The sequence below is a fragment of the Carlito syrichta genome, unplaced genomic scaffold, assembly GCF_000164805.1.
Source record: "Carlito syrichta isolate Samal-C Ts95f unplaced genomic scaffold, Tarsius_syrichta-2.0.1 Scaffold126534, whole genome shotgun sequence".
Taxonomy (NCBI): Eukaryota; Metazoa; Chordata; class Mammalia; order Primates; family Tarsiidae; genus Carlito; species Carlito syrichta.
In genome coordinates, this window is record NW_007070630.1 from 210,452 (window position 1) to 232,593 (window position 22,142).

The window sequence follows — 22,142 nt, forward strand, 5'->3', positions numbered from 1 at the left end:
CCTTCCGCCTCAGGCTTCCAAGTACCTGGAAGTACAGGCATGCACCATCACATTTGGCTACGTTTTTGATTTATTGTAGAGAAAAGGCCTTGCCAAGTTCTCCAGGATGGTCATCGACCCCTGGTCTCAGGGAATCCTCTTATGGGCGTGAGCACCCAGCTGGAAACTTGGTTTATGAGATGTGACTGATAGCTATGTATTCATGAGAATCAAGATCATATTGGATCCAAAATAAATTTCTTTGATTTCTCACCTTATCCCTACATCTTCTTTCCAGTGGCTATGTGTATGTTGTTGATGGCATTGGATGTCATTTGCGATGTGGTGTGTAAGAAGGCTTTTGCTCCTAGTTTTAGGTTACCTCGTGAGAGTTTATTTGTTAAAAACATAAATATAATTAAAATGTGTTTTAAGGTTAATTTATCTCAACTCATTTGTTAAATAATCTAACCACACATTCACTGGATTCTTTCAGAATTCAGCTCATTGGCATGTCATATAATGGGAGGATAATCTCTCTATGACAGGCATGCTTCCAAATGTTTTCTTTAGTAGATAGTTCCTTAGGAGGTGTTCACAGCATTTTCCCATCTTACTATCCCATTTATCAGTGTGAACATGTAGGTTCTTACCTCTTTTCAGAAGAAATTGGGTTTATTATCACTTACTGAGTGTTTGAAAATGTGAAATATCATCCTCAATTACAGTGACTAAGTAGCTACCAAATGTGTAACTCTGTCCCACTCCTTTGTGTTTCAGTGCACTTGCAGGAAAGACATGGTGAAGATTTCAATGGATATATTTGTGAGGAAATTTCAGCCAGACAGATACCACCTTTGGAAACAAGGGAAGGATATATACACCATTGATCACACAAAGCCGACTCCAGAATCCACCCCTGAAGTCAAAGCATGGGTACAGAGGAGGAGGAAAGTAAAGAAAGGACCCAGGAGGTAATGATCCATGCCCCCATCCCGCCTGCACAATGAGTCCTGGAGCAAATGAGCGCTCAAAGGCTATTTGCTTTTTCTCCTGATTCAGCATAATTTTACGTAGGATCCTCCTGCACACTTGAGACGATGTACTGTTGATTCCTGAATACATAGTAAGTAGCATGGAGAAAGAAGTATATATTCACTTTGTTTGAGAATGTCCTGAATTGGCTACACCTCGTAAACAGTACTGCAGATGTTCTTAAACCCCTTACACTTATGCAGTTTATAGTTATATTGTTCCTCTCCGTCTCCATATATGAATCAACTGCAATAAGTTGCTTTCTAATTGCTGCATTTTCCTACCAATTTTCTTTCTGACTGTGGTAGCTATCTTCTTTATTTGTCAAACATTGTTTTTCTCATCTGGATGCTTATATTTTATCCTGTTTTATAAGGTGTAAAGCAGGACATGCCGTGTTTCAGTAACATGTTTGTTCTTGTGGTCTTTGTTTTCCACTCCATTTTTGTGGCCAGTTTCATCACAAACCCTGTAGATCTGTCGTGGGCATCTCATTGTTTCAACCCTTTGCACTCAGAGACATCTTGCAGATAACCTACCATACACTTTCCCACATTTTTACATGAAATGGTAAATAATGACTCACTTCATATTAAATAGTATAGTATTGGAACCAATTATTTTTTTCACAGTGATTTTTTTCACTTATAATCGAATTTTGGACATTGGTGATCTTACTTATGACAACAATTAAAATTTTTCCCCACCCACCCCTGCCTCCCAAATTAAAATTTTATGTTATATTTATTTAATGTGTGGTGATGTGTGAAGCCATCACCGACACACATTGGAGGTTCATTGATGCACATTGTGCAGTAGCAATTTGTTGGACGTCTTACACCTGGTGTTTTTCTATTTGAGTAGCAATGCATTCCTGTTTTCTTCCCACCACATTAATAATATGTAATTTATTGTCGAGTCTGTACACCACTGTGAAAGCACTTCACAGGTTATCTTTCCATTCCACATTTTTTTTCCTTTGGTTTTTTGTTTTGTTTGTTGTGTGTGTGTGTGTGTGTATGTGTATGTTTTGTGCAATTTGAATGGAAAACCTAAAGGAAACATATTTTTGAAAAATTTGTGCTGCCATAAGTTTCTTCTATATAATCATTTTATGTCCCCTGAGAGGGGACATCTGAGTGGTTTGCTAGGTTTACAGTGTCCCCTCAGAGGGGACATTCAAGTGCAAAGCGTTAAAACTCATGGAATAGGATCTATGTTGGTTTTTTCATGTCCTTATGTCATTTTAAAAAATTACTTACGCTACCTTTTAAGACCCTTATATTTCCCAATTTTATATTACATTTTCCTCTTCAATATTACTCATTGCTTTTCTTGCAGATTGTAAGGTTAATTTTTGTGGAGAAAATTTGTAAAATAAGAAGAAAATAATGAAGGAATCCCAAATCACCCATAACCTAACTATCCAGAGATAATCAGTGTTAACATTTTTCACATATATACCTTTCCAAAATTGGAAGAGTGCTCTCATTGGAGGATCCGTGAATTGACTGTTTTTCATGTAATTAAACGATTTGCTACAATGTAATTTTTAATGCCTGGATTTAACTAATCTCTTGTATTTGGTTGGACCTGTAACTTGTTTTCACTATTAACTAGATAACACTGAAATGTTAAATATTTGCCCACAGTAATGATGCTTATTTTCTTCCTCCGTTTTCCCTCTGACGTTTATTTTCTCCTATTTTAGATGGTAGAGAGTGGAGGGACCTTAGGAACACAGGGCCGGACTCCCACGTTTGGCGAGAGCTCGACCTGAGGCGCAGAACTAGCTAGCAGCCTGACTCAGCTCTAGTGTTCATATGTCACTGGTTAGTTTTTAGACAAAGTTAATAGGTGAGGAGTCACATTTACCATGAGGAGATGAAATGTAAAGTAGAATAAAACATCATGGTAGTGCTTCCCCTGTTGTAGCAGGAAGGATTATCTCATGGCCTGTGTTAGCATGTGTGCAATGGCTGGAATGACAGGCACGTGTACCACCATGCCCAACCATTTTAAATTTTTTTGTAGAGTCCTGGTCTCACTTGTGGCATCTTTTAAATATATGACTCACTGTGAGTTGCGTTCCGAAAACACTTGAGGTCTACTAATTTGGAGAGTCAGTGACTCTGATCAACGTTTTATTCCACGTTACCAGAGGCAGGATTTAATCCTCTGTTCAGAGGATGCTTTTACAGACAGAAATCATGGTCCTTAGAGTAGGTGTGTGACCTGGCTTCCTAGATGTTAACCACAGCAGACCTTTTGGTTTCACAGAGAACATGGCATTGAAAAGATTGGAAATGCTGATGTTGCTGACCTAGTTCCAAAGCCTAATGTTAAGCGGCTCTTTAAAATGCATCGACTTGTGACTTGATCTTAGAGACTACTCATCTACTCTAGAAATACCCTATTTTAGGACGTTGAACGAATGATTGACTGCAATCTCAGCTGTCTCCTTGTACGCGTCCTGTGAGGTTCATAATGTTTAGATTCCCCCAAATGCACCACTATACAGGTTTCCCATACAAGGAGCTAATCTATATGGGTCATCTCTGCGTCTCACATCTTTGCATCTTTGTATGTGTGTGTGTTTGTCTTTTGGACACTGTTTCTTTTTTTTGACTTACAGTTGCTCATATTGTTTGAAATGTTGTTTCATTTACATGAGGCATGTATGACAAAGCTTTCAAGAGGCTTGCTGGAAAATACTAAAAGAGGAAGTTTCTGTTCTCAGAATAATAGGCGGATATAAGATATTCAGTCCATAGAGTTAATCTTCCTCTTGTCTATTGACTATTTGGCATTTGCTCTGGACTGTTATCATGCAAGCCTGATAATTATGTAAAACTCAGAGGAAAGCCTGACATGGTGGCTCATGCCTGTTGTCCCAGCACTTTGGGAGGCAGAGGCCTTTGCCGAGCTTATGGGTTTGAGGCCATCCTGGTCAACATGATGAGACCTCATATCTCCAGTAAATCAAAGTGATTAGTGAGGTGTGGTGGCGTGCACCTGTAGTCCCAGCTACTTGGAAGGCTGAGGCAGAAGGATTACCTGAGCCCAGCAGGTGGAGTCTGTGGTGGCTATGAGTGTGCCACTGCACTCCAGCCTGGGCAACGAAGTGAGACTCCTACTTAAAAGAATAAAAAAATTATATAAAAATCAGGGAAAAGCCGTCACTAGTTCACCTTTGAACTGGAAATCATTTACTCAGATTTTAACAGGAGCTTTCCTTTTTTATTATCTAAAAAATATTTTATCGATTTCATTTTTCTCCCATGCAATTTTTCACTTTAGTTTCTTGTTCAGACTTTTAAAAATGCTTCTTAATGGCTCTTTTTACAATAATAGTTAATAATTGTTTACAGTTGTTTGAATTTCAGTTTTTAGTAAACTGATATTCAAATCATAATTGAGATTATGTTTTCCGATTTAACCTATCGATTATTGACTCAGCACAGCGATTACAAAAACCATGAATCTTTTTCTTCTTTAAACAGGAAAATAGCTCTTGTGTTGGTATGAGCCTTTCCATATTCTTTGCCTGCCTTCCGCTCTGACGACTGTTCTCTGGTTTACAGCTTCCAGTACCCCAGGCCTGATTCTAAAAAGCCAAAGGCTGAGGAAGAGGAGGGCATGCCAGCTGAAGGTGACGGGGCAACAGACGTCTCGCAGGTCAGTGAACAGCCAGCACAAGCGTCGGCGCCGGGGAACACAGAAGCCCCTTCAGAAGCAGGCCCCTCGCCAAGCCGGATGCTGGTGGGCCAGAATCTGCCAGATCCTACCAAACTCACAGGTGAGAGGGTGTGTGGTGAGGGGTCCCACTGAAGTCGCCAGTGGCTGGTGATCTGATGCCTTGAGTGCGTGTCCACTAGGACATGCATCTCACAAGTCCACTAAGGTGCCTGACGTTTTGGCGTAACGCGCCCTATGTCAGGAGCCACACTGCTGTGTGTAACCGAATCGGGAGACAAACAGCCTGCAGGGCATATTGGGTTTTACAAAAGAGAAGGTTCTGAAATGAACTTTTTTCAGTGCAACTCAGTTAACTGTATGCCGTACATTTTTGCAAAGCTCCTCTTGCGTTCACAGGGCGGAGAGAAAGCCAATTATTCTTAGCTTTCAGCTTAGTTTTTGAAGAACATAACGATGAGGGGTTCCAGAAGAAGCACAGAAATGGAAAGTGCGCCTGGTGACGTTTGTGTCTCGGCCCTTGGCGCTCCTCTCCCGCATCAAAGCCCTCCCTGGCAGGTCCCCTTTTCTCCTTCTTCTAAAACTGCGTTTATGGTCCCCCTCTTTCATATTTGGGACGTTTCTGTCCTTTTCACCGTCGAGATCCTTCCAGGAAGTCCCCGGAACGCGACTCCTGCCCATGATTCGTCCTCATGCGTGGCGACACGTCTCTTGCCTGCACCATCGTGGGCTTCGCTAGAAAGCCTGTCTTGCCAAGGGGAACTGCAGGCGGCTGCTAGTTAGCTCTCCCTATGGCCGCCACGCGATGCTTTAAAACAAAGGCAGCTGGGTGTCGCCACGGCCCTCTTCTTCTTCTTCCACTCGAGTAGAAGGAGTCCTCCTCGTATAGTCTCCTCCTCACTTCACGCTTGAAATGGCTACAGGAATAGAGCTGAAACCAGGGACTGTTTTCTATGAATTCACATGGTAGGGGAGAGATAGACGTGAAAGCATTCGTTCATGACCCGGTATGGCAGGAGAGATGTTTCATCGGGTGTGGCTGGTCCAGCAAGGAAGGGCCCCACACAGACAGGAAGTGGCCAGCTGGGGTTGCTTGGCATAGGTAACATCCGAATGACAGGACAGCAAGGTGGAGAAGGCAGGCACGAAAACTGCACCAAAGTTGAGAAGATAGTTCGGGAATTCTATGGATGCTTCCGTAGAGCTCCTCCCCACAATTTCTGCCATTTTAGCTTCAGTGACCCACTTCTTGGATTGCTGAGTGCTTTGGCTAATGGCACCCAGTTTCTCTAGTTCTGTCTTCATGCGGTTGTTTTTCCATTTTCAAGTCCATGTTTTGAGACTTGACCCTGAAGTAGAAGACCTGGCTTCTTCACCATCACAGCTAGTGTTTGATGGGCAGGCATTGTACGTCTGTGTGTGTGTGTGTGTGTGTGTGTGTGTTTAATGGGAAAGGAGAGCCGAAGTGGCCGTGGACGATAAGTCCTTTTTAATAAACCTTCTCCTTGTGTGACAGCTGTCCTTGTATGGCCTCGGGTCAGCATAGGAAATCCTTCTTGACTGGATTTGGGCTGCCTTAATGTGCCCTTTACATACCTCTGTAACGCTTCATCTGTAGCAGCTCTTAACATCATCTATGGGAACGCCATTCTTATTTTTGTTGCTAGGGCTCTGAACAGTTATAATTGTCCTGCATTTTGATGTTGGGCTGCAGTTTTACTCCCCTATCACCCCCTGTTTTGCCAGTAGGTGTATTCCTTCGCCAAATTTCAAGGTCGTCATTTAAAAACTGAGAGGCTGCATGGCGCTTTGGTGACCTTCCATACTAATGTCTGCAGAACATTCGTGGGGATGTTGGATCATATAAAATCAGTTGGCCGTAGTTTACAGGTTCTACTCGGTCATCACACAGTGCAAGATTTATTGACGGTCTTTGGTTTTATCATCAGGAAGCAGCTGCTTAAGTCCAACTAGGAAAGAAGACGTGGAAGCCGAGGATGACAAAGCCTGGGCATCCAGCGTACCTTCTAAATGCGGTGAGGCTGATGATTCCACCCCATTATCTGGCGGCTCCACGACGTTCAAGAAATCAGCCCCACCCAAGGCCTCGTGGCCAGAGTCACCTGAATCGGCCTCCTCAGTGGCAGAGAGCGGTGGCGTGTTAACTGAGGGCGAAGAGAGTGATACGGAGAGCCATGGAAGGGGCCTTGAGCCTGGGGACATCCCAGCCTTCCCTGCAGCGGAGAGAAATGGCTTCAAAACTCCCAGCGTATGTGGCAGTGTTCCTTTACTATATTCATTGTATGGTGAGAGTGCTTTTTGAAAACCATAAGCTGTAAACCACAATCTTGCTCTGGGGTTCAAAGAAGTCACATTTTACGTTTTCAGTTCTTAATTATGTTGCTTCAGTGACTGGGATGTAAGGCTTCTGTGTGCTGTAGCACAAATAGCGATGCTTTAGAGCATCTACCTTGTGGCCACCTGTTGAAGTTTAGTCCCAATTTTGTTTACATTGAACTCTTTATTTCGAGCTAATTGTTGGTTCATATGCAATTGTAGGAGTACAGAGAGGGATCTTGTGTGCCCTTTTCCCAATACTTACCGCTTGGAAAACCATATGACAAAGTCACAACCGTATTGACATGAACACAGGGAAGCCTCACCACTCTTCTACCGCCTGCAACAGTAAACAGGCTGGGGAGATTCCACCTCATGAGCTCTGATTTCCACCTGCCACCTATTAATACCTTTGTGTCCCTGACTTCCCTTGGCTTCTTATTTCAACATGTGGGCTCACTGGCCACACATTCGTCTCACTCCCCATGGACTCTACATCCCAGGACCTATGTGGCCTTTCTGGTCTTGCCCGCCAAAAAGTCAAGGGCCTCTCAATGATCAAGCTCCCCAGTGTGACTTTTTGGACAGGGCCTCCTTGTTTCTCGGATGTCCTTGTGCAGTGTGACTGTCACATCTTTTCAGCACACACCGTCCATGGGACCCTAAGATTGGCATTTGGTCAGTTAGGACTTTGTATAGCAATTGTCAGAATTCAGGAACTTTTGTGACCAAGCAGTATGGTTTGGGACTTCGACTGGATGAGGGAGGAGCAAAAGAGACAGTAATGGAACAGCAAATTCGAATGCCCTATTTCCCAGCAGTCTTAAAATGGCAAATAAAAATAATTAACTAATTTGGCCTAAAAAATGTTTGTTTTTTAGTGGGATTGTATATCCCATTCCACTGAAAAGACTTTTCAAAAATATGAAAGATAAAAAAATTGGGGGTGATTTTTTTAGAAAATGTGGTGAAGGCAGGTGGTAATAGCATTTGTGTTGAAGTGAACAAAATTTACAACTTGATTTCATATAGGGATGGAATGTAACCCAAAGAATGGGTATTCTTTGGAAAGTCTTGACTGGGAGATACGCCCATGTTGAGTATGTTTTTTGACTTTTATTTTGAGTATTTTTGGCTCTATTGACGAGACCAGGTCTCACCAGGTTGCCCAGTCTGGTCTTGAGCCCCTCGGCTTAGGAATCCTCCCGCCCATGCCTCCCAAAGTGCTGGGATTATAGGCGCAAGCCACCACATCTAGTCTATTGAGTGGCATGCTTCAACGAGAATGGCACTGAGAGTGACATTTCAGCTTCCTTGCTTTCAAGACAAGAGGTTCATGAGCCGCTGCTGCTTGACTGTCACCTGTGCCATTTCCCTGCTCCAAGCCTGACCACAGAGAAGGCAAATGCTGTGTTCGAGGACTGAGGGGCTTGGCTTTCCCCTCCTCAGTAGTATCTGTGGGGCATTCCTTTCTCCCACCATCAGACAACCCCTGGATGAAATACAGCCTCATTCAATTTTGGGGTAGTTCTGCCCAGTTTTTCATTGTGTTAAGTGTAATGTTATGTGTGCACTGGTAGTAGCTGGTATCAGTCAATTAACTCAACAAATATTATGTTATTTTTTAAACTCCGGCTCTGTCTGGAGCACACAAAGTTTGCTCTCACTTTATATGCTGTTTCTGCCTCCCCAATGTTCCACTCCAGGGGCACCATATCCGAAAAGCCTTCTCTGTACCCAATATGGAATCGCCCCCTTCTCATGGCTCTCTACTCATTTGTCCTGCTTTATTTACCTTCACTGCACATTTACTGAATCATTCTTGCTTATTGTGTATGTGCAACACTCCCCTCTCACGTCTTTTTTTTTTTTTTTTTGAGAGAGTGTCCCAGTGTCACCCAGACTGGAATGGAGCAGCACAATCATGGCTCACTGCAGTCTCCAACTTCTTGCTTCAAGTGGTCCTCTTCTTTCCTGAGCCTCTTGAGCAACTGGGACTGTCGGCATGCATCACCATGCCCAACTAGTTATTATAATTATTATTTTGGGCAGTGGCAGAGTGTCTTAGTCTTGTCCAGACTGGTCTTGAACTCCTGGCCGGAAGTGATCTTCCCATCTTAGCTGTTATAGGATTATAAGTGTGAGCCACGATGCCCAGCTGACTTTCCCTTTACCCCTCTTCAAGGCACATACCTCCAGAGTTGGGATATGGTTTAATTTTTCGGGCTGGAGCTCCAGTTTTTATAATAGTGTGTTGTATAGTAGGATGCCATTAAATATGATCCTGTTCTCAGCTGATTTTTAATTTCTCCTGTTAGCTCCTAGCTTTGGTAGATTAGAGAAATCTTATTTTGTCGTATTTTTCCTGTCCTTACGCATTCGATTTGAATGCTCTTACACCTTCTTGCAGAATGCTGTTTTGGAGCGTGTGGCCAGAGTAATCACTCCACGTCTGGCTAGTCCTTCTTCAGCTAGCAGGGAAGAAGACTACAAGTGCTCGCTTTCAGACTCAGCTGTTGATGCAAACTCATGCGTTTCAACTTTTCTCTGATACCCTGCCTTGCTTTTTTCTTTTTGTAAATGTATAGTATGGGCAAGAGTGCTTAAAGTTGGGTTCTAGCTGGTGTATGTGACATAGAAATGATTCTTTTCTGAATGGAAACATGTGTATTTCGATGTGGCAGCATCACCTTCCCTGTCAGGATAGAACATAAGAATACTTGCCTGTGTACATGGGGACAGCATAGAGGCGACCCAGAGCCTCAGTGCTAAATTTTCATGAGAGTGTAATCCTGCATTCAGATTGGTTTGAAGATCTTTCGAATCTTGCTACCTTCTGATTAAGCTACCCTGCACGACAGCAAGTATTTTAATATAAAGCAGAAGGAGAGTTGATTGACCTCTTGGCAAAATTACTAATAGAATTTTGATTCTTTATTTAAATTTCTTAAATGGCTAATTCCCCACAGTGTACATAAGTACAAGGTTTATTTGTGGTTAAGTTCCATGAATCATCATGACTGAAGTTTTCTTGTTTGTTTCCAGTAACGTGTGTTTCTCTTGCTTTTTTTTTTCGTCACCAGATGATAGAAGGAGAGACTCAGACCTCTAAGAGTTGGCGACATCCTCTCAGCAAACCCCCGGCAAGATCCCCCATGACTCTTGTGAAGCAGCAGGCACCCAGTGATGAAGGTGAGTGGGTTGTTCATGAGGTAGAAAATATAGAGCTCTTTTTAGAGATGGAGTCTCACTCTGTAGCTCAGGCTGGAATGCAGTGGCACTCTCACGGCCACTGCAGCTGTAACCTGCTGGGCTCAGGCGATCCTTCTGCCTTGGCCTTCCAAGCTGGAACCACAGGCACGTGCCACCACACCTAGAAGATTTTTTGATTTATTGTAGAGATGCGTTCTTGTCAAGTTGCCCAGGGTGGTCTCAAACCCGTGGGCTCAGGCAATTCTCTCGCCTTGACATCCCAACGTGCTGGGATGACAGGCTTGAGCCACCGCTCCTGGCCAAAATATAGAGTTCTGTTATAACAAATTGTTGTAAAAGAATTGCTCAATAGAAAATGTGGCAAATATACACTGATTAGGAGATCATAAGTGCTAAACAGTTCCTAGGCAAAGGGAATTTGCATTTCAGGAGTGAAGAGGTACTTTATATGATCTATCTAGCATTCCTGTTTTGTATCACGGGATAAAATTGGTCATTCTTGACATTCCTCTTGAGCTTCTCCAGAAGAACTTGAGACTGATTTCTCTAAAGATGTTAGATTTGAAAACTCACACACTGTGGGTTTCCTTGCATAGCCTTTATTTTTAACTTGAATCCTTTAAATTCACTTACCTGCTTTGAGTAAGAAACTCCATACCATACCTGTTCCATCTCCTGTTCCATCTTTCCCTTAACTAAATTGCTGATGTGGTTTTATGCAATACAGTTGCATTTACAACCACATACTATTCCAGGATGTAACTTTTTTTAAAAACCCATTTGTCCGTTTTACCCCTCTTTTTATTTTTTTCATTTTTTTGAGTTGGATTCTCACTCCTTTGTCCAGGCTGGAGTGCAGTGGCATGCTCACAACCACCACAGTCTCGACCTGCTGGCCTCTGGCAATTCTTCCGCCTCAGCCTTCCAAGTAGTGGGAACGACAGGTGCGCGCTAAAACGCCTGGCTGATTTATTGATTTATGGTGGAGAAGAGGTCTCGCAAAGTTGCCTAGGCTGGTCTTGAACCCACAGGTTCAGGCAGTTTACTCGGCTCAGCCTCTCAAAGTGCTGGGATTACCAGCTGAGCCACCAAGCACAGTCTTTTACCCCACTTTTTAAAAAAATGCCTCAAATTAAATAACAGGCAACTGACCAGTCAGTATCTTGTATCTCTCTGCATTTTGAGGGCTTTATCTTCTTTCTATATCTAAATGCCGAATTCAAGGAGGTTTTCTACAAAGAGCTCTCTTTTGAGACATTCTCCTGTTTACTGTGAGGATGGTGTCCAGGAAATAACATGATTGAGTTCAACCTTCCTGTTGAGTTTCAATAAATTTATCAGAATAAATGTATATATTTCACAGACTTTTTTCCTTTTCCTCACTGTTTTCTCTTGTAAGCAATATTTAGTTAGAAAAAAAGGATCATAAGTTCAGTGCGAATTGTTTCTATATAACCATTCCAAAGGTAGAATTCTGAGTGAAGTGATAGCAGTAATGAAACATTTGTGGTTATTTCCATATGTCATTACATTGAGTTCTTCCTTTGTCTATTTTACTATGCCCAGTACAAATCATTTTCCTCCTAGTGGCAAAGTAAAGGACAATTCTGAATCCAGTAATTAATGCGTAACATACATTACTCATGGATTTTAATTCCCTTCCCTGTCTCAGCCTATCTTCTGTGTACCTTCTGAAGGGAGTAGGCTTTCCCAAGGGTGTGCGAACACAGCAGGGAATGGCTTTCTCCTAGTCCTCATTTTCCCAGGAAGTTTGTCTTGATTTGGGCCATCATACCTCAGCTTCGAGCATGTCCTTGGAGAGCAGTTCTGATTTTAGTTTGTATAGCTTGCAAAATTTATAAATGGATTGGTTTAACAAACTTGTCTTAAGGGTTTGAGGTTAAATATCTTGCTGAAACATGGATGATTGTAGCTTTTGCAACATTCTCACTTTCCGATCTAATGTCTTAAGGGCTCCTGGTGTCCCCTGGGGATTTTTGAGAAGTGATCAGAAAAGTATGAGAAGTTTTGTGATGGACCAAGATTTTTAACATGCTTCTAAACTGGCAAAGGAGAGTATTCTGATAGCCTGGTGTAAATTCTTTTTGTCCTTGGGCAGCTGAATGTCACCTCGGCTGTTGGCCTCCGTGTCAGCGTTTCTTGTGCCATTGAACTTCAGTGAACATTGTCATTGCTAGAGCCTGGGTAGCCATGGCTTAGCATTCCCTGGAGGCAGGCAGTTCCAAAGCCAGCGTCCTGGGGGATTCGCTCCCCTCGCTGCTGGGCTCCTTTGACCCTTTTCCCTAAGGGCGCGTGGGCGTTTCTCCCTGAAACTGGACTCTGGCTTCCCACAGAATGATCCCAAAAGTAAACACTTGGCCAGGCTCTTTGGGCGCACCATACTGCTGTGAGACGAGTCACCTCTAAGTTGCTCTTCTTTCAGGACAGTGCCTTGGCTCTCTGATATTCTTCTGAATCTGGGTCAGTCATTCTGATTGGTGACACTTCCTGTGATGACAGCATCAGCAGGGTGTTCCTGACTCAGCTGTTCCTTTATCTGGGAGAAGATGTTCTGTGTTCAGCAGCGAAACGAGAGTCGGTGCTTGTCTAGTTGATGGGGATGCCCACAGAAGAGCCAGGCTTACAATGTAGCATTGTTGCATGAAATTAACATCTAATTTATTCCTTAGGTGGAAAAAAACCTTACATCTATACTACATGTTTATCATTTATAGTTTGAAAGAAAATACTAGACTGTCTCTGGTTTGTTTTTTCTAATAGAAATGTTTTTCAGTTCCTTTTCTTCTAAGGTTAGGCAGCTGGGCAAGGTGATTCTGAAACACAGATTGAGATTGCATTCATGTTCATGTTTAGTAATCTAATTGGACAGACGTTTGACTGAAACGTAGACTTCAGAAGCAAAGCTGCGTGGGTCATTTCATTTCGTAAAGCCTCCAGTGTATGAACCTATTCTCCTGCCGTGACACGTCGATCATATTGGAATGGTCCTGCTCTTTTTTTTCCAAGTTCAGTGTTTCGAGAGAATGAGAGTGTGAATGCAGTGCCTCTCTGTGGCCTTGGGACGCATCTCTGTGTCTCCCCACCTCTCTCTCTCTCTTTCTTTCTTGTCTTATTTTGTCTTTCTTTTCCCTCTCCCTCTCCCTCTGCTTCTCACTCCCTCACTCCCTCCTTCCTGTCAGTGAGAATGCCTGTTTCAAGCCTTTGTTGTTTCCCCTTAATATTTCTGCTTCGAGACTGCTTAAATGCTTAATTCCGTGGCATTGCATTGAGTCCAGACGTCATCCACTAGTGGCTTCTCTCTTTAGCTTCATTTCCTCCCCTTCCTACCTGCATCCTCCTTTTCATTTAGAAGCTTTTTCTTTCGTTCTTTCTGCATGTAGTCTGCTCCTTCTTCAGGCTACTGCATTACCTGTGATACCCTTTCCTTCCTGGATCTGTTCGCCAGCCCTTGTCCCTTTCTTCACCCCTTCTGCCACGTACTCCACAGGCGCTTGGCTTTCTTGTGACACTGCCCTTTTACCATGTGTCTGTGTCTGTCTGTGTGTTTCCCCTCCAGGTCCTTGGCAATGAACTTTTCGCTGCAGTCCTAGTGGCTTAAATCTGCTTTGGGTCCAAATGTGGGAATGCCCTAGATAAGGCGATCAGCCATTAAATGATAGTCAAATCCCTTAATGTATTATATGCTGTTGCATTGAAAGAAAAATGTTAATCCTTCCCCTGGAAATATTATTTTTTATTTAGCTGTAGAAATGTGAAGAAATTATATATTTAATATGTCACCTATTTCAGTTTTGTGTTTTGACAGAATTGGAATTTTTGTTACCACTGTGCCAAATTCTAGAACGAATTCGAAGTTAAAATACAGATGACACATTGCAGATACAGCCAGTGCCTTGGAGTTTGAAGATTCCCAGGGTGACAGCATCACACTGGGTCAGCAAATGACTCCTTCTTAAGGACTAGCTTGCTGTTGGCTTTGTTGAGGCTATGCTGGTCCCGTGAGTGATTTTTGGATTCCCCCTTCAAGAAAGGAATGACGTGTATATTGTTGGCTTCATCACATGAGATTCAGAATTTGATTAGGGAGAGGATTTTTCCCATTTTTTCCCCTTTTAATGCTGAGAAAGTCGTGTAGTTTGAGGAAGAAAGGAAGAAAGACTAAGATGAATTCACCGTGAGGAGAACGTCTTTTGCCCACCAGTCAACGTGCGTCTTCTTGTCGCTAGATGCTATATTTTAGTTGTCTTATAAGATCATTGTTTAACTCACAGAGGTGTGTTTATGGAGACCCACAAGCACATTCATACAAAATTCCCACACTCACATTAACTGTACGATATGGTGAAACGAAGAGAACCATTTACGTAGAGCTGAAAGCCCAAGTTGCTAGGCTTTTAATAGACCTAAATGTCTATTAAGAGGGAATTATTTAAATGACACATCATACATTGAGTTCCTGAAACACTGTGCAGCTATGATGAACGATTTCAAAGTACTGTATTTAACTCTTCAGGTGGATGTTCTTTTCTATATAAGATTAAGTGATTGCCTGGTGTGGTGGCTCACACCTGTAATCACAACACTCTAGTAGGCTGTGGTGGGAGGATTGCTTGAGCCAAAGAGTTGGAGACCAGTCTAGGCCACATGGTGAATGAGACCCTGACACCCCCCCCCAAAAGGAAGGAATTGTTTTAATGATGCATCAATTCAATGAACCATTGTACATCTATGAAGAATGCTTTCCATGTACCATATTATTTAAAAATTTATTTTCAGGATGTGGGGTACAATTCAGTATTTGGTATACTATTAGTCATCGTACAGGTCCTACCTTTGGTCCCAACTTTGCCTGATTTGAGATCAGGTACCCTTATTAATGTTATGTGCCCCTCCCCTGACAGTTTCAGGATACTGCCAATCCCTTTCTTATAGTATTATGGTAAATGTTCAAGCTCCGCTTATGAGTGAGAAACAGTTCTTTCTTTCTGTGATAAATCACTGAGTATGATAGCATCTGAATCCATCCAAGTGTAGAAGGCTTCCCTTTTGTCTGCCTCCTTGTCAGCATCTGTTGTTTTTGTTTTATTAATGTGGCCATTCTTACTGGAGTTAGGTGGTATCTCAGTGTGGCTTTGATTTGCATTTCTCTGATGAGGCTGAGCCTGTGTCTGTTGGCTGCCTGTATGTCTTCTTTTGAGAAGTGTCTATTCATGTATTTTGCCCACTTTTTCATGGGGTCATTTGGTTTTTCCCCTTTGGCACATTTGAGTTCCTTGTGATATTTAACTTTCTGGGGATACTCCTTTCATTATAAGGTTAAGTGATAAAATATCGCCCAACTAGGTTTATTTACACTGAGGATATTTTGAGGCAAATTATTCTCTTTTGATGGCCTTAGAGAATTACTTAACCTATACATATCTCGGAAGTTTTGTTGTCTGAATTAGCTGCCTTGCAACCCGTTTTCATGTCCCACAACCTTTTCCTGCCATGGTATGGTTCTTCTGAATAGACGCTCTTCAAGCTGAGCTGACCCAAACTCTAGATCATCTCCTGAGCTGACGTTAGCTAGGAGATATCTTGCATTGACATACATATCTTAGTTCGTATTTTCACAGCTCTTCACCCTGCCCCCACCGTTCCCCTGTCCTCATGATTTGTTTGTTCTTGGAAGCTTCCCTCCTGCATATGTGTGAGGGTTTTTTTAATTTTTGAAAACGTTACTACCACTTGCTCCTACTTAAATTTTCTAGCTTCTCATACTGCTATTACCAGGATACTTACTGCTGTTGCATTTATTGTGTACCCAGCCTTCTTTGTTATTGACGAGGTTCTTGACGTTTCTAATGCTGCTGGAAAATAAGGATGGCCCTGCCGGACTTTCAGGCGGCCTCAGGAGCTTGGTACTCTCTGGCCTTGGGGCATGCTGTTCACTGGTTCCCACTCTCTGTGATGGATGTTGCAGGGGATATACTTGTGCCAAGACTGGAGTTTTGCTGGAGTCTATGAAAGTAAATTTTGGAGTCTGTGAACGTTCACTGGGGTGGCTGGGGGGCACTCCTCATGAACATTTGTATATCTACCCTTGAATTGTACCCCACCTCTTTAAATTAAATGGTTTTTTTTTAAGAAAAGTTAACTGGAAAATTCACTTAAAAGTACACAAGATGGTTAGGTGGCTTTAATTTTTTTTTTTGTCTGCTGATAATTTCTCCAATTTTCGGTAATAGCCATTTATATTTGGCTACAAAAGTATTTCATAGAGACTCGGATTGTCAATGTGAAAGACTGTGTCACCTTATGATCTCCCAGTTACAAAACAATAAGCAATAGCAGACGACATACACCAACCACGTTTTATCCTTCTGTGGAGAAGCAAAATAGCATGAAGGGTTGTGTCTCTCTAGAAATGACTCTTAAATCACGGTTGTTCAGTGCAGCCCTCTGTGGTGTGTGACGCCTCCATGATTCGATGCCTCTATTTTCAAAATAGGGGTGGTGGTGACACCTGTCACATGGAGTTTTATTGAGGTGAAAAGAATGGTTCTTGGCACGTAATGAATGGTTGTTTTTGCTGTTGTGATAGCATTCTTATTAGCAGGCTGGCAAGGATGTTCTCACGACATGAGGGAAACCCAGAGGAGATTCAAAGAGAAATGACATGCATATTGGAAGGGGAGACCTGAGCTCTGGCTGTTTAGGGGAACAGAGTGGCGGAAGGTCCTTTGGACTAGGACCCCATAGCTTCTCTTAGACATGCAGCGCTGGACTTGTACAAGCCTGCACCCTTTCTTAGGGTCACACCAACGGCAGGAGATGAAGCAGACTGTCGGCCCAGGTCCCCAGACAGGAGAGTGCCTGCCTGAGACCTTCGCCTTCGGCGCAGAAGGGTAGCTGGGTCGAAGAGAAATTGAATGGATGCATTCCTGCCCATAAGCCTGTGATCCAAGTTGGACCTCCTATTCCTAGTGAGAAACTTAAACGCAAGTGCATGCTGGCCGCTAATGCCTCTATGGCATGTGGCAGAAGCAACTGTAAAATCCTTTGAACTCACCCTGCATGGGAGTCTGGTTGACGACCAGACAGTAGGTTTTGAGGTCCTGGCTTTCTTCTTTATGGGCTTGACTTTAGGGCAGTCTTCTCTCTGCCTTCAGTTCCTCCTGAGACTTGGGCATGAATGATCAGGGTATCTGATCTGTGAGTTTATGCATGGGTGATAGCATGTGGTAATAGGTGGAGGGCTCCGTTCTTTAAAAACATTTTAACGATGAGGGGTACAATTCAGGGTTTGGTATACAAATGTTCTTTACACAGGTACCCTTGTTGATGAGGTGTGCCCCCACTTCCCTGACAGTTTTCCACTACTGCCAATCCCTTTCTTATGCTATAAGCTGATTGCCTTTGGACTAACTGTTTATTTACACCTCTTCAATGATAATTTCATGATTTCTAGGATAATTAACATAGAAAGATTTAACGATGCAGATAACACATGTGTATTGTGTTTACTCACATGCAGGAGTGACCTCATTTACAAGTTTGAATATTCGCAAGATTCCGATTAAAGTCCTGGTTATGACTCTAATTTTCTCTAATCTGCATTGTCTGAATAACCTTCTGTCAGTCATCACAAGCGCGGTACTATAACGAGTTGTTAAGCATTTCTTTGAAATTAAAGATAGTTTAGATCCTGATCCCTATCTCATAATGTCTGCATGCTTTTAAGATTAAAATAAGAGTGTATTTCAGTCAATAATACAGTAATTTATTTTGGGAGAACTGTGTATATATTAGTATAATAATTCACTTAGAAATGGATTAAATATTTAACTAGAGTGGAGTAGATGGAAATTGCTGCTTCTACTGGAGATCATTCTTGGTGTTTGACCATCCTTGACCCCATTTTCCCCAGATTTTCAGTTGTTTTGAAGAATGAAATGTAGGGATTTATGCACATTTACATATGTGAAGTCTCAGTTTGACTTGTGATTTCTTCCTCATGGTTTCCCCCTTTTCACCCTCCTTTTATTGAAATGCTTAGGTTTATAATGCAACTGACTACCAAACGAGTCCTAAGCATGCCTTCCAAGACTAGACTTCCCCACCGATTGCAGTTTATTAGAGTTGTCTCTTTTTAGCTAGCACTTTCTGAGCGTGTATGTGGTATTTTTAGAATATTTTACCTCATTTCTTCCAGTCATTGTACTACTGATATTGTGAGTCCTTAAGTTGACTTGTGCAGTTGTCCTGCAACAAAGGGACATGACTGATCATTGCAATTTATTTACTGATTTATTTGAAATGGGGTCCCTGTTGCCCAGGCTGGAGTACAGTGGCACTACCCACCACAGCCTCCAACTCCTGTGCCCAGGCGATCTTTCCACCTGAGCACCAACAAGTAGCTGGACCTGCAGATGTGCGCCACCAGCCCAAGCTAATTTTTTTTTGTACAGGTGACGTCTCACTCTGTTGCCCAGGCTAATCTCAAACTCCTGGGCTCAAGCAGTCTTCCCACCTCAGCCTTCCAAAGTGCTGGCACTTCAGGCAGAAGCCACCACAGCTAGTGATAGAATTGGTATTTAGAAGTAGAATAGCAATTCACAGAATTAGAATTTCGCGTTTGCATTTTCACTCTACCCTTGGCAAGTGGGATATTTATGCCTTCCTTTCTTTTATAGGCTATAGTGCCCTTGCTCCTAACTGTGTTGGTGTAGCTTCTCTGGTCTTAATTCTATTTCTTTTATTTTAAGGATTTATTAAGTGAATATATTGACCAACTCTAACAATGCTGTCTTTTTTCTGACAACTTTATGAATATTATGTTAAATATTAAACATCAATAGTATGTTAAATGGTGAAAACATTTATTTGTTTTCCAAATGGTCCTGGGTACATGACTGTTTTATGGTGGACAGGCTGAAATCTGGCTTTGGGAATCTTCTTTGGCTGTTCCAGGCTATATGGTCTTATAGAGCTCAGTCATATAATCTATCTAAGGCTCATCTCAGATTTTTCCCATCTGAATGATGAGATGGGTGGATTAGGAATTCAGAATTTCATCAAAATGCTAGAATGCTAAAATTCTTCTTTTTCATGAAAATTTTAACCGGAGAAGACAGGATCCAGTTCTTGCCCCACAAAAGCTCTTCATTAGAATGGAAAATCGTGACATAGAGGTCCATCCCACGCGCACAGTGTGTCACCTGTGAAAAGGCCTTTCCCTGCCAGTTTTGAAAAACAAATGCTGTTTTATGATGGATGCATTGCATGCTCCAAATGTTATTAATTTTTACATAATCAATTCTTATTAGCTTGAGGTAATATTACACTTTCATAATAAGCACATTTATACTTTTGCCTGTCTAAGCAATAAAACAGTAAATTCAGCAGATTACTAAGTAGATTGGCTTGGAATGTTTGTGGATAGGTCGCAGCCAATGTTCTCTCGTATGATGTGGACATAAAACATTAACTGTTGTTGGCTCTCAAATTGAAAGTACATTTTATCTCGCAGTCCAGTTTGTAATAACAGTTGGGTATTCTCCATTCAGCTTGATTTCTCTCAGTAAATTTCATTGGAATTCCCGATGGCATTGACTTTTACTGTAATTTGGGGAATAAAAACTATAAAGCCTCACTTATTTTGCTAGTGACTTGGTTAGGATTTGATTGAATTAGAGACAAAACCACTTGCTTTGTAAGTTGTGTGATGCCATTGCTTTCTGTACTTTTTACGCTCAATTTTGAAACTTTTCTAAACACTAGTTGGCATGAAGTCTTATGATCTGGTGTTTGAATGTGCCAGCAGCGTGGGGATATTAAAATGATATCAAGGACTTTGTTTTTTTTTACTTCATGCGTGCCTGGTTTCTTATTTTAAAAAGAGTTTTATTGTATTTTAAAGATGTGGGGTACAAGCCAAGATTAGTTCCATAAGTGTTCTGTGTACAGATGAGGTTTGGGCCTCCTGCTGGCCCGCACTTCCCCTGGCTTAGGATGAGGTGCCCTTAGCGGTATTTTGTGCCTCCCCTCCCCTGGCCATGTCTACTCTTGCCAGTCCCTTTCTTTTGCTATTGTGGAAGTGTTCAGGACCCATTCTGAGTGAGAACAGGTGGTACTCAGTTCTCTGTTTCTGTGATAGATCACTGAGTATGATAGACTCTAAATCATCCAAGCTGCTGCAAAGTCTTTATGGCTGTGTTATGACACTTTTAAAAAATCTAATCCACTTGGATGGGGAGCAGGGTTGGTTCCATGCTTTTGCTTTTGTGAATAATGTTGAAAAAAAAAATGCGTTTGCAGGTATCTGTTTTGTAGACAGTTTTGAGTTCCTCTGGGTATCTTCCCAGAAGGGGGATTGCTGGGCCCCATGGAAGGTCAATTTCTAATTCTTTTAAAGCTAATTCCTAGCATTGTTACTCTTAAAGTCTTCTTGAGTCAGTTGGAATGTATCCTTTTGAAACATTTTTGACATCTGTGTTATTGAGAGGTGATGCTTAAGGCATAAAACTCTAGCCATTTATTTAACTTCTTAAGTGCTTTAGACCTGAAGCTTGAATTTTCGGTTACCCATTGTTACATTGGGATTTTAGGTGAACTGTTAATGTAAAATTTAACTTTTCCTCATTGTAAGCACTTGCACTTCTCAGTCAAATCATACCCAAACGTTCTGTAATTTTTTTCGCTTTTGTACTTTTGAACACACCTTTGATAAACCTTTGAAAGTCAGGAGGTAAAAAAGAAAAATCACTGAAGCATAGCATACAGTATTCAGTACAGTTATAATACAGTTGCTAAGACGGAATCCTTTTTGCCTTTTGGGATGAGTCATTCTTGCCCTCACCCGCCCCCCATTTCATGGTGAATGCTTGAAGTCACATATGATGCCTCCCAGGACTGAGATTTCACTTGAGTACTTGGACCTTAATGGATGTTGCCATAGTCCTTAGAGCAGAGAATGGTGTAGTACCCAACAAGGACCTCACTGGAATGTGAACACCAAGCAGCAACACTTTGTGGTGACCGGCAGAGGGACGCTGCCATTAGGTGGAGTTGCCTTTCTTACCTGCCAGATTCCATCTGCAAGTCCTGGCATCAGCCCTCCCACAAAAGGCCCAAATGTTTTCTTTAGAGAAACCCACTTACACTTAGCAAAATTTGTGCAGAGACTGTCCTGAATGAGTGAATCTGTCTCTCCGAGGTCTGCTCTGAAGGTAAGGTTTCTCCCAGTTCGTAGTTCCCACCTAATGTTATTCTAACGGTAGTACTTTTTAACTTTTAAGATTGCATATTTTTATAATCATAACCATTACAAACCTCCTTTATTCTAGACATTTAATATATATTTTTAATAGGATTGGTACCCTTCTGTGCACACATTTTTGTGTTCTTAGTCTCACTGTCACCTGCGCTGGATTGCGGTGGCACGCTCCCGGCTGCCGCAGCCTCGGCCTGCTGGGCTCAGGTGATCCCTCTGCCTCAGCCTTCAAAGGAGCTGGAACCACAGGCGCATGCCACCATGTCTGGCTAAATGTTTTTGATTTATTGTAGAGACGAGGTCTCGTGCAGTGACCCAGGCTCAGCTCTAACCCTTGGGGGCCAGCAAGCCTCTCTCCTCCGCCTCCCAAAGTGCTGGGATTGCAGGCGTGAACCACTACACTCAGCGTATAATAAGATAGTATATTACAAAACTTTAATCACTTAATATTGTACGCTATACCTTATTTACATCCATATTGGATTATAATTCCTTAAATTCTTCAAAAGCATTCTTTCTATTACCTGTGTAATATGACCATGCTATAATTTAGTTGTATGTTTTTAAAAAGGGACTTTTATTCTAGTGGACATTAATCTTTGCA

At 42.1% G+C, this 22,142-nt stretch overlaps 1 protein-coding gene across 1 annotated transcript in view; it reads left to right on the forward strand.

The window, feature by feature from the left end:
- KDM4C (lysine demethylase 4C) overlaps window positions 1-22,142 on the forward strand; it is a 311,749-nt gene that overhangs the window by 173,073 nt on the left and 116,534 nt on the right. Inside the window, exons 8-11 of the mRNA XM_021707860.1 lie at window positions 760-953; window positions 4,599-4,813; window positions 6,660-6,979; window positions 10,131-10,239. Of these exons, the coding sequence (XP_021563535.1) occupies window positions 760-953; window positions 4,599-4,813; window positions 6,660-6,979; window positions 10,131-10,239 (838 nt within the window). The remainder of the gene's footprint in view (window positions 1-759; window positions 954-4,598; window positions 4,814-6,659; window positions 6,980-10,130; window positions 10,240-22,142) is intronic.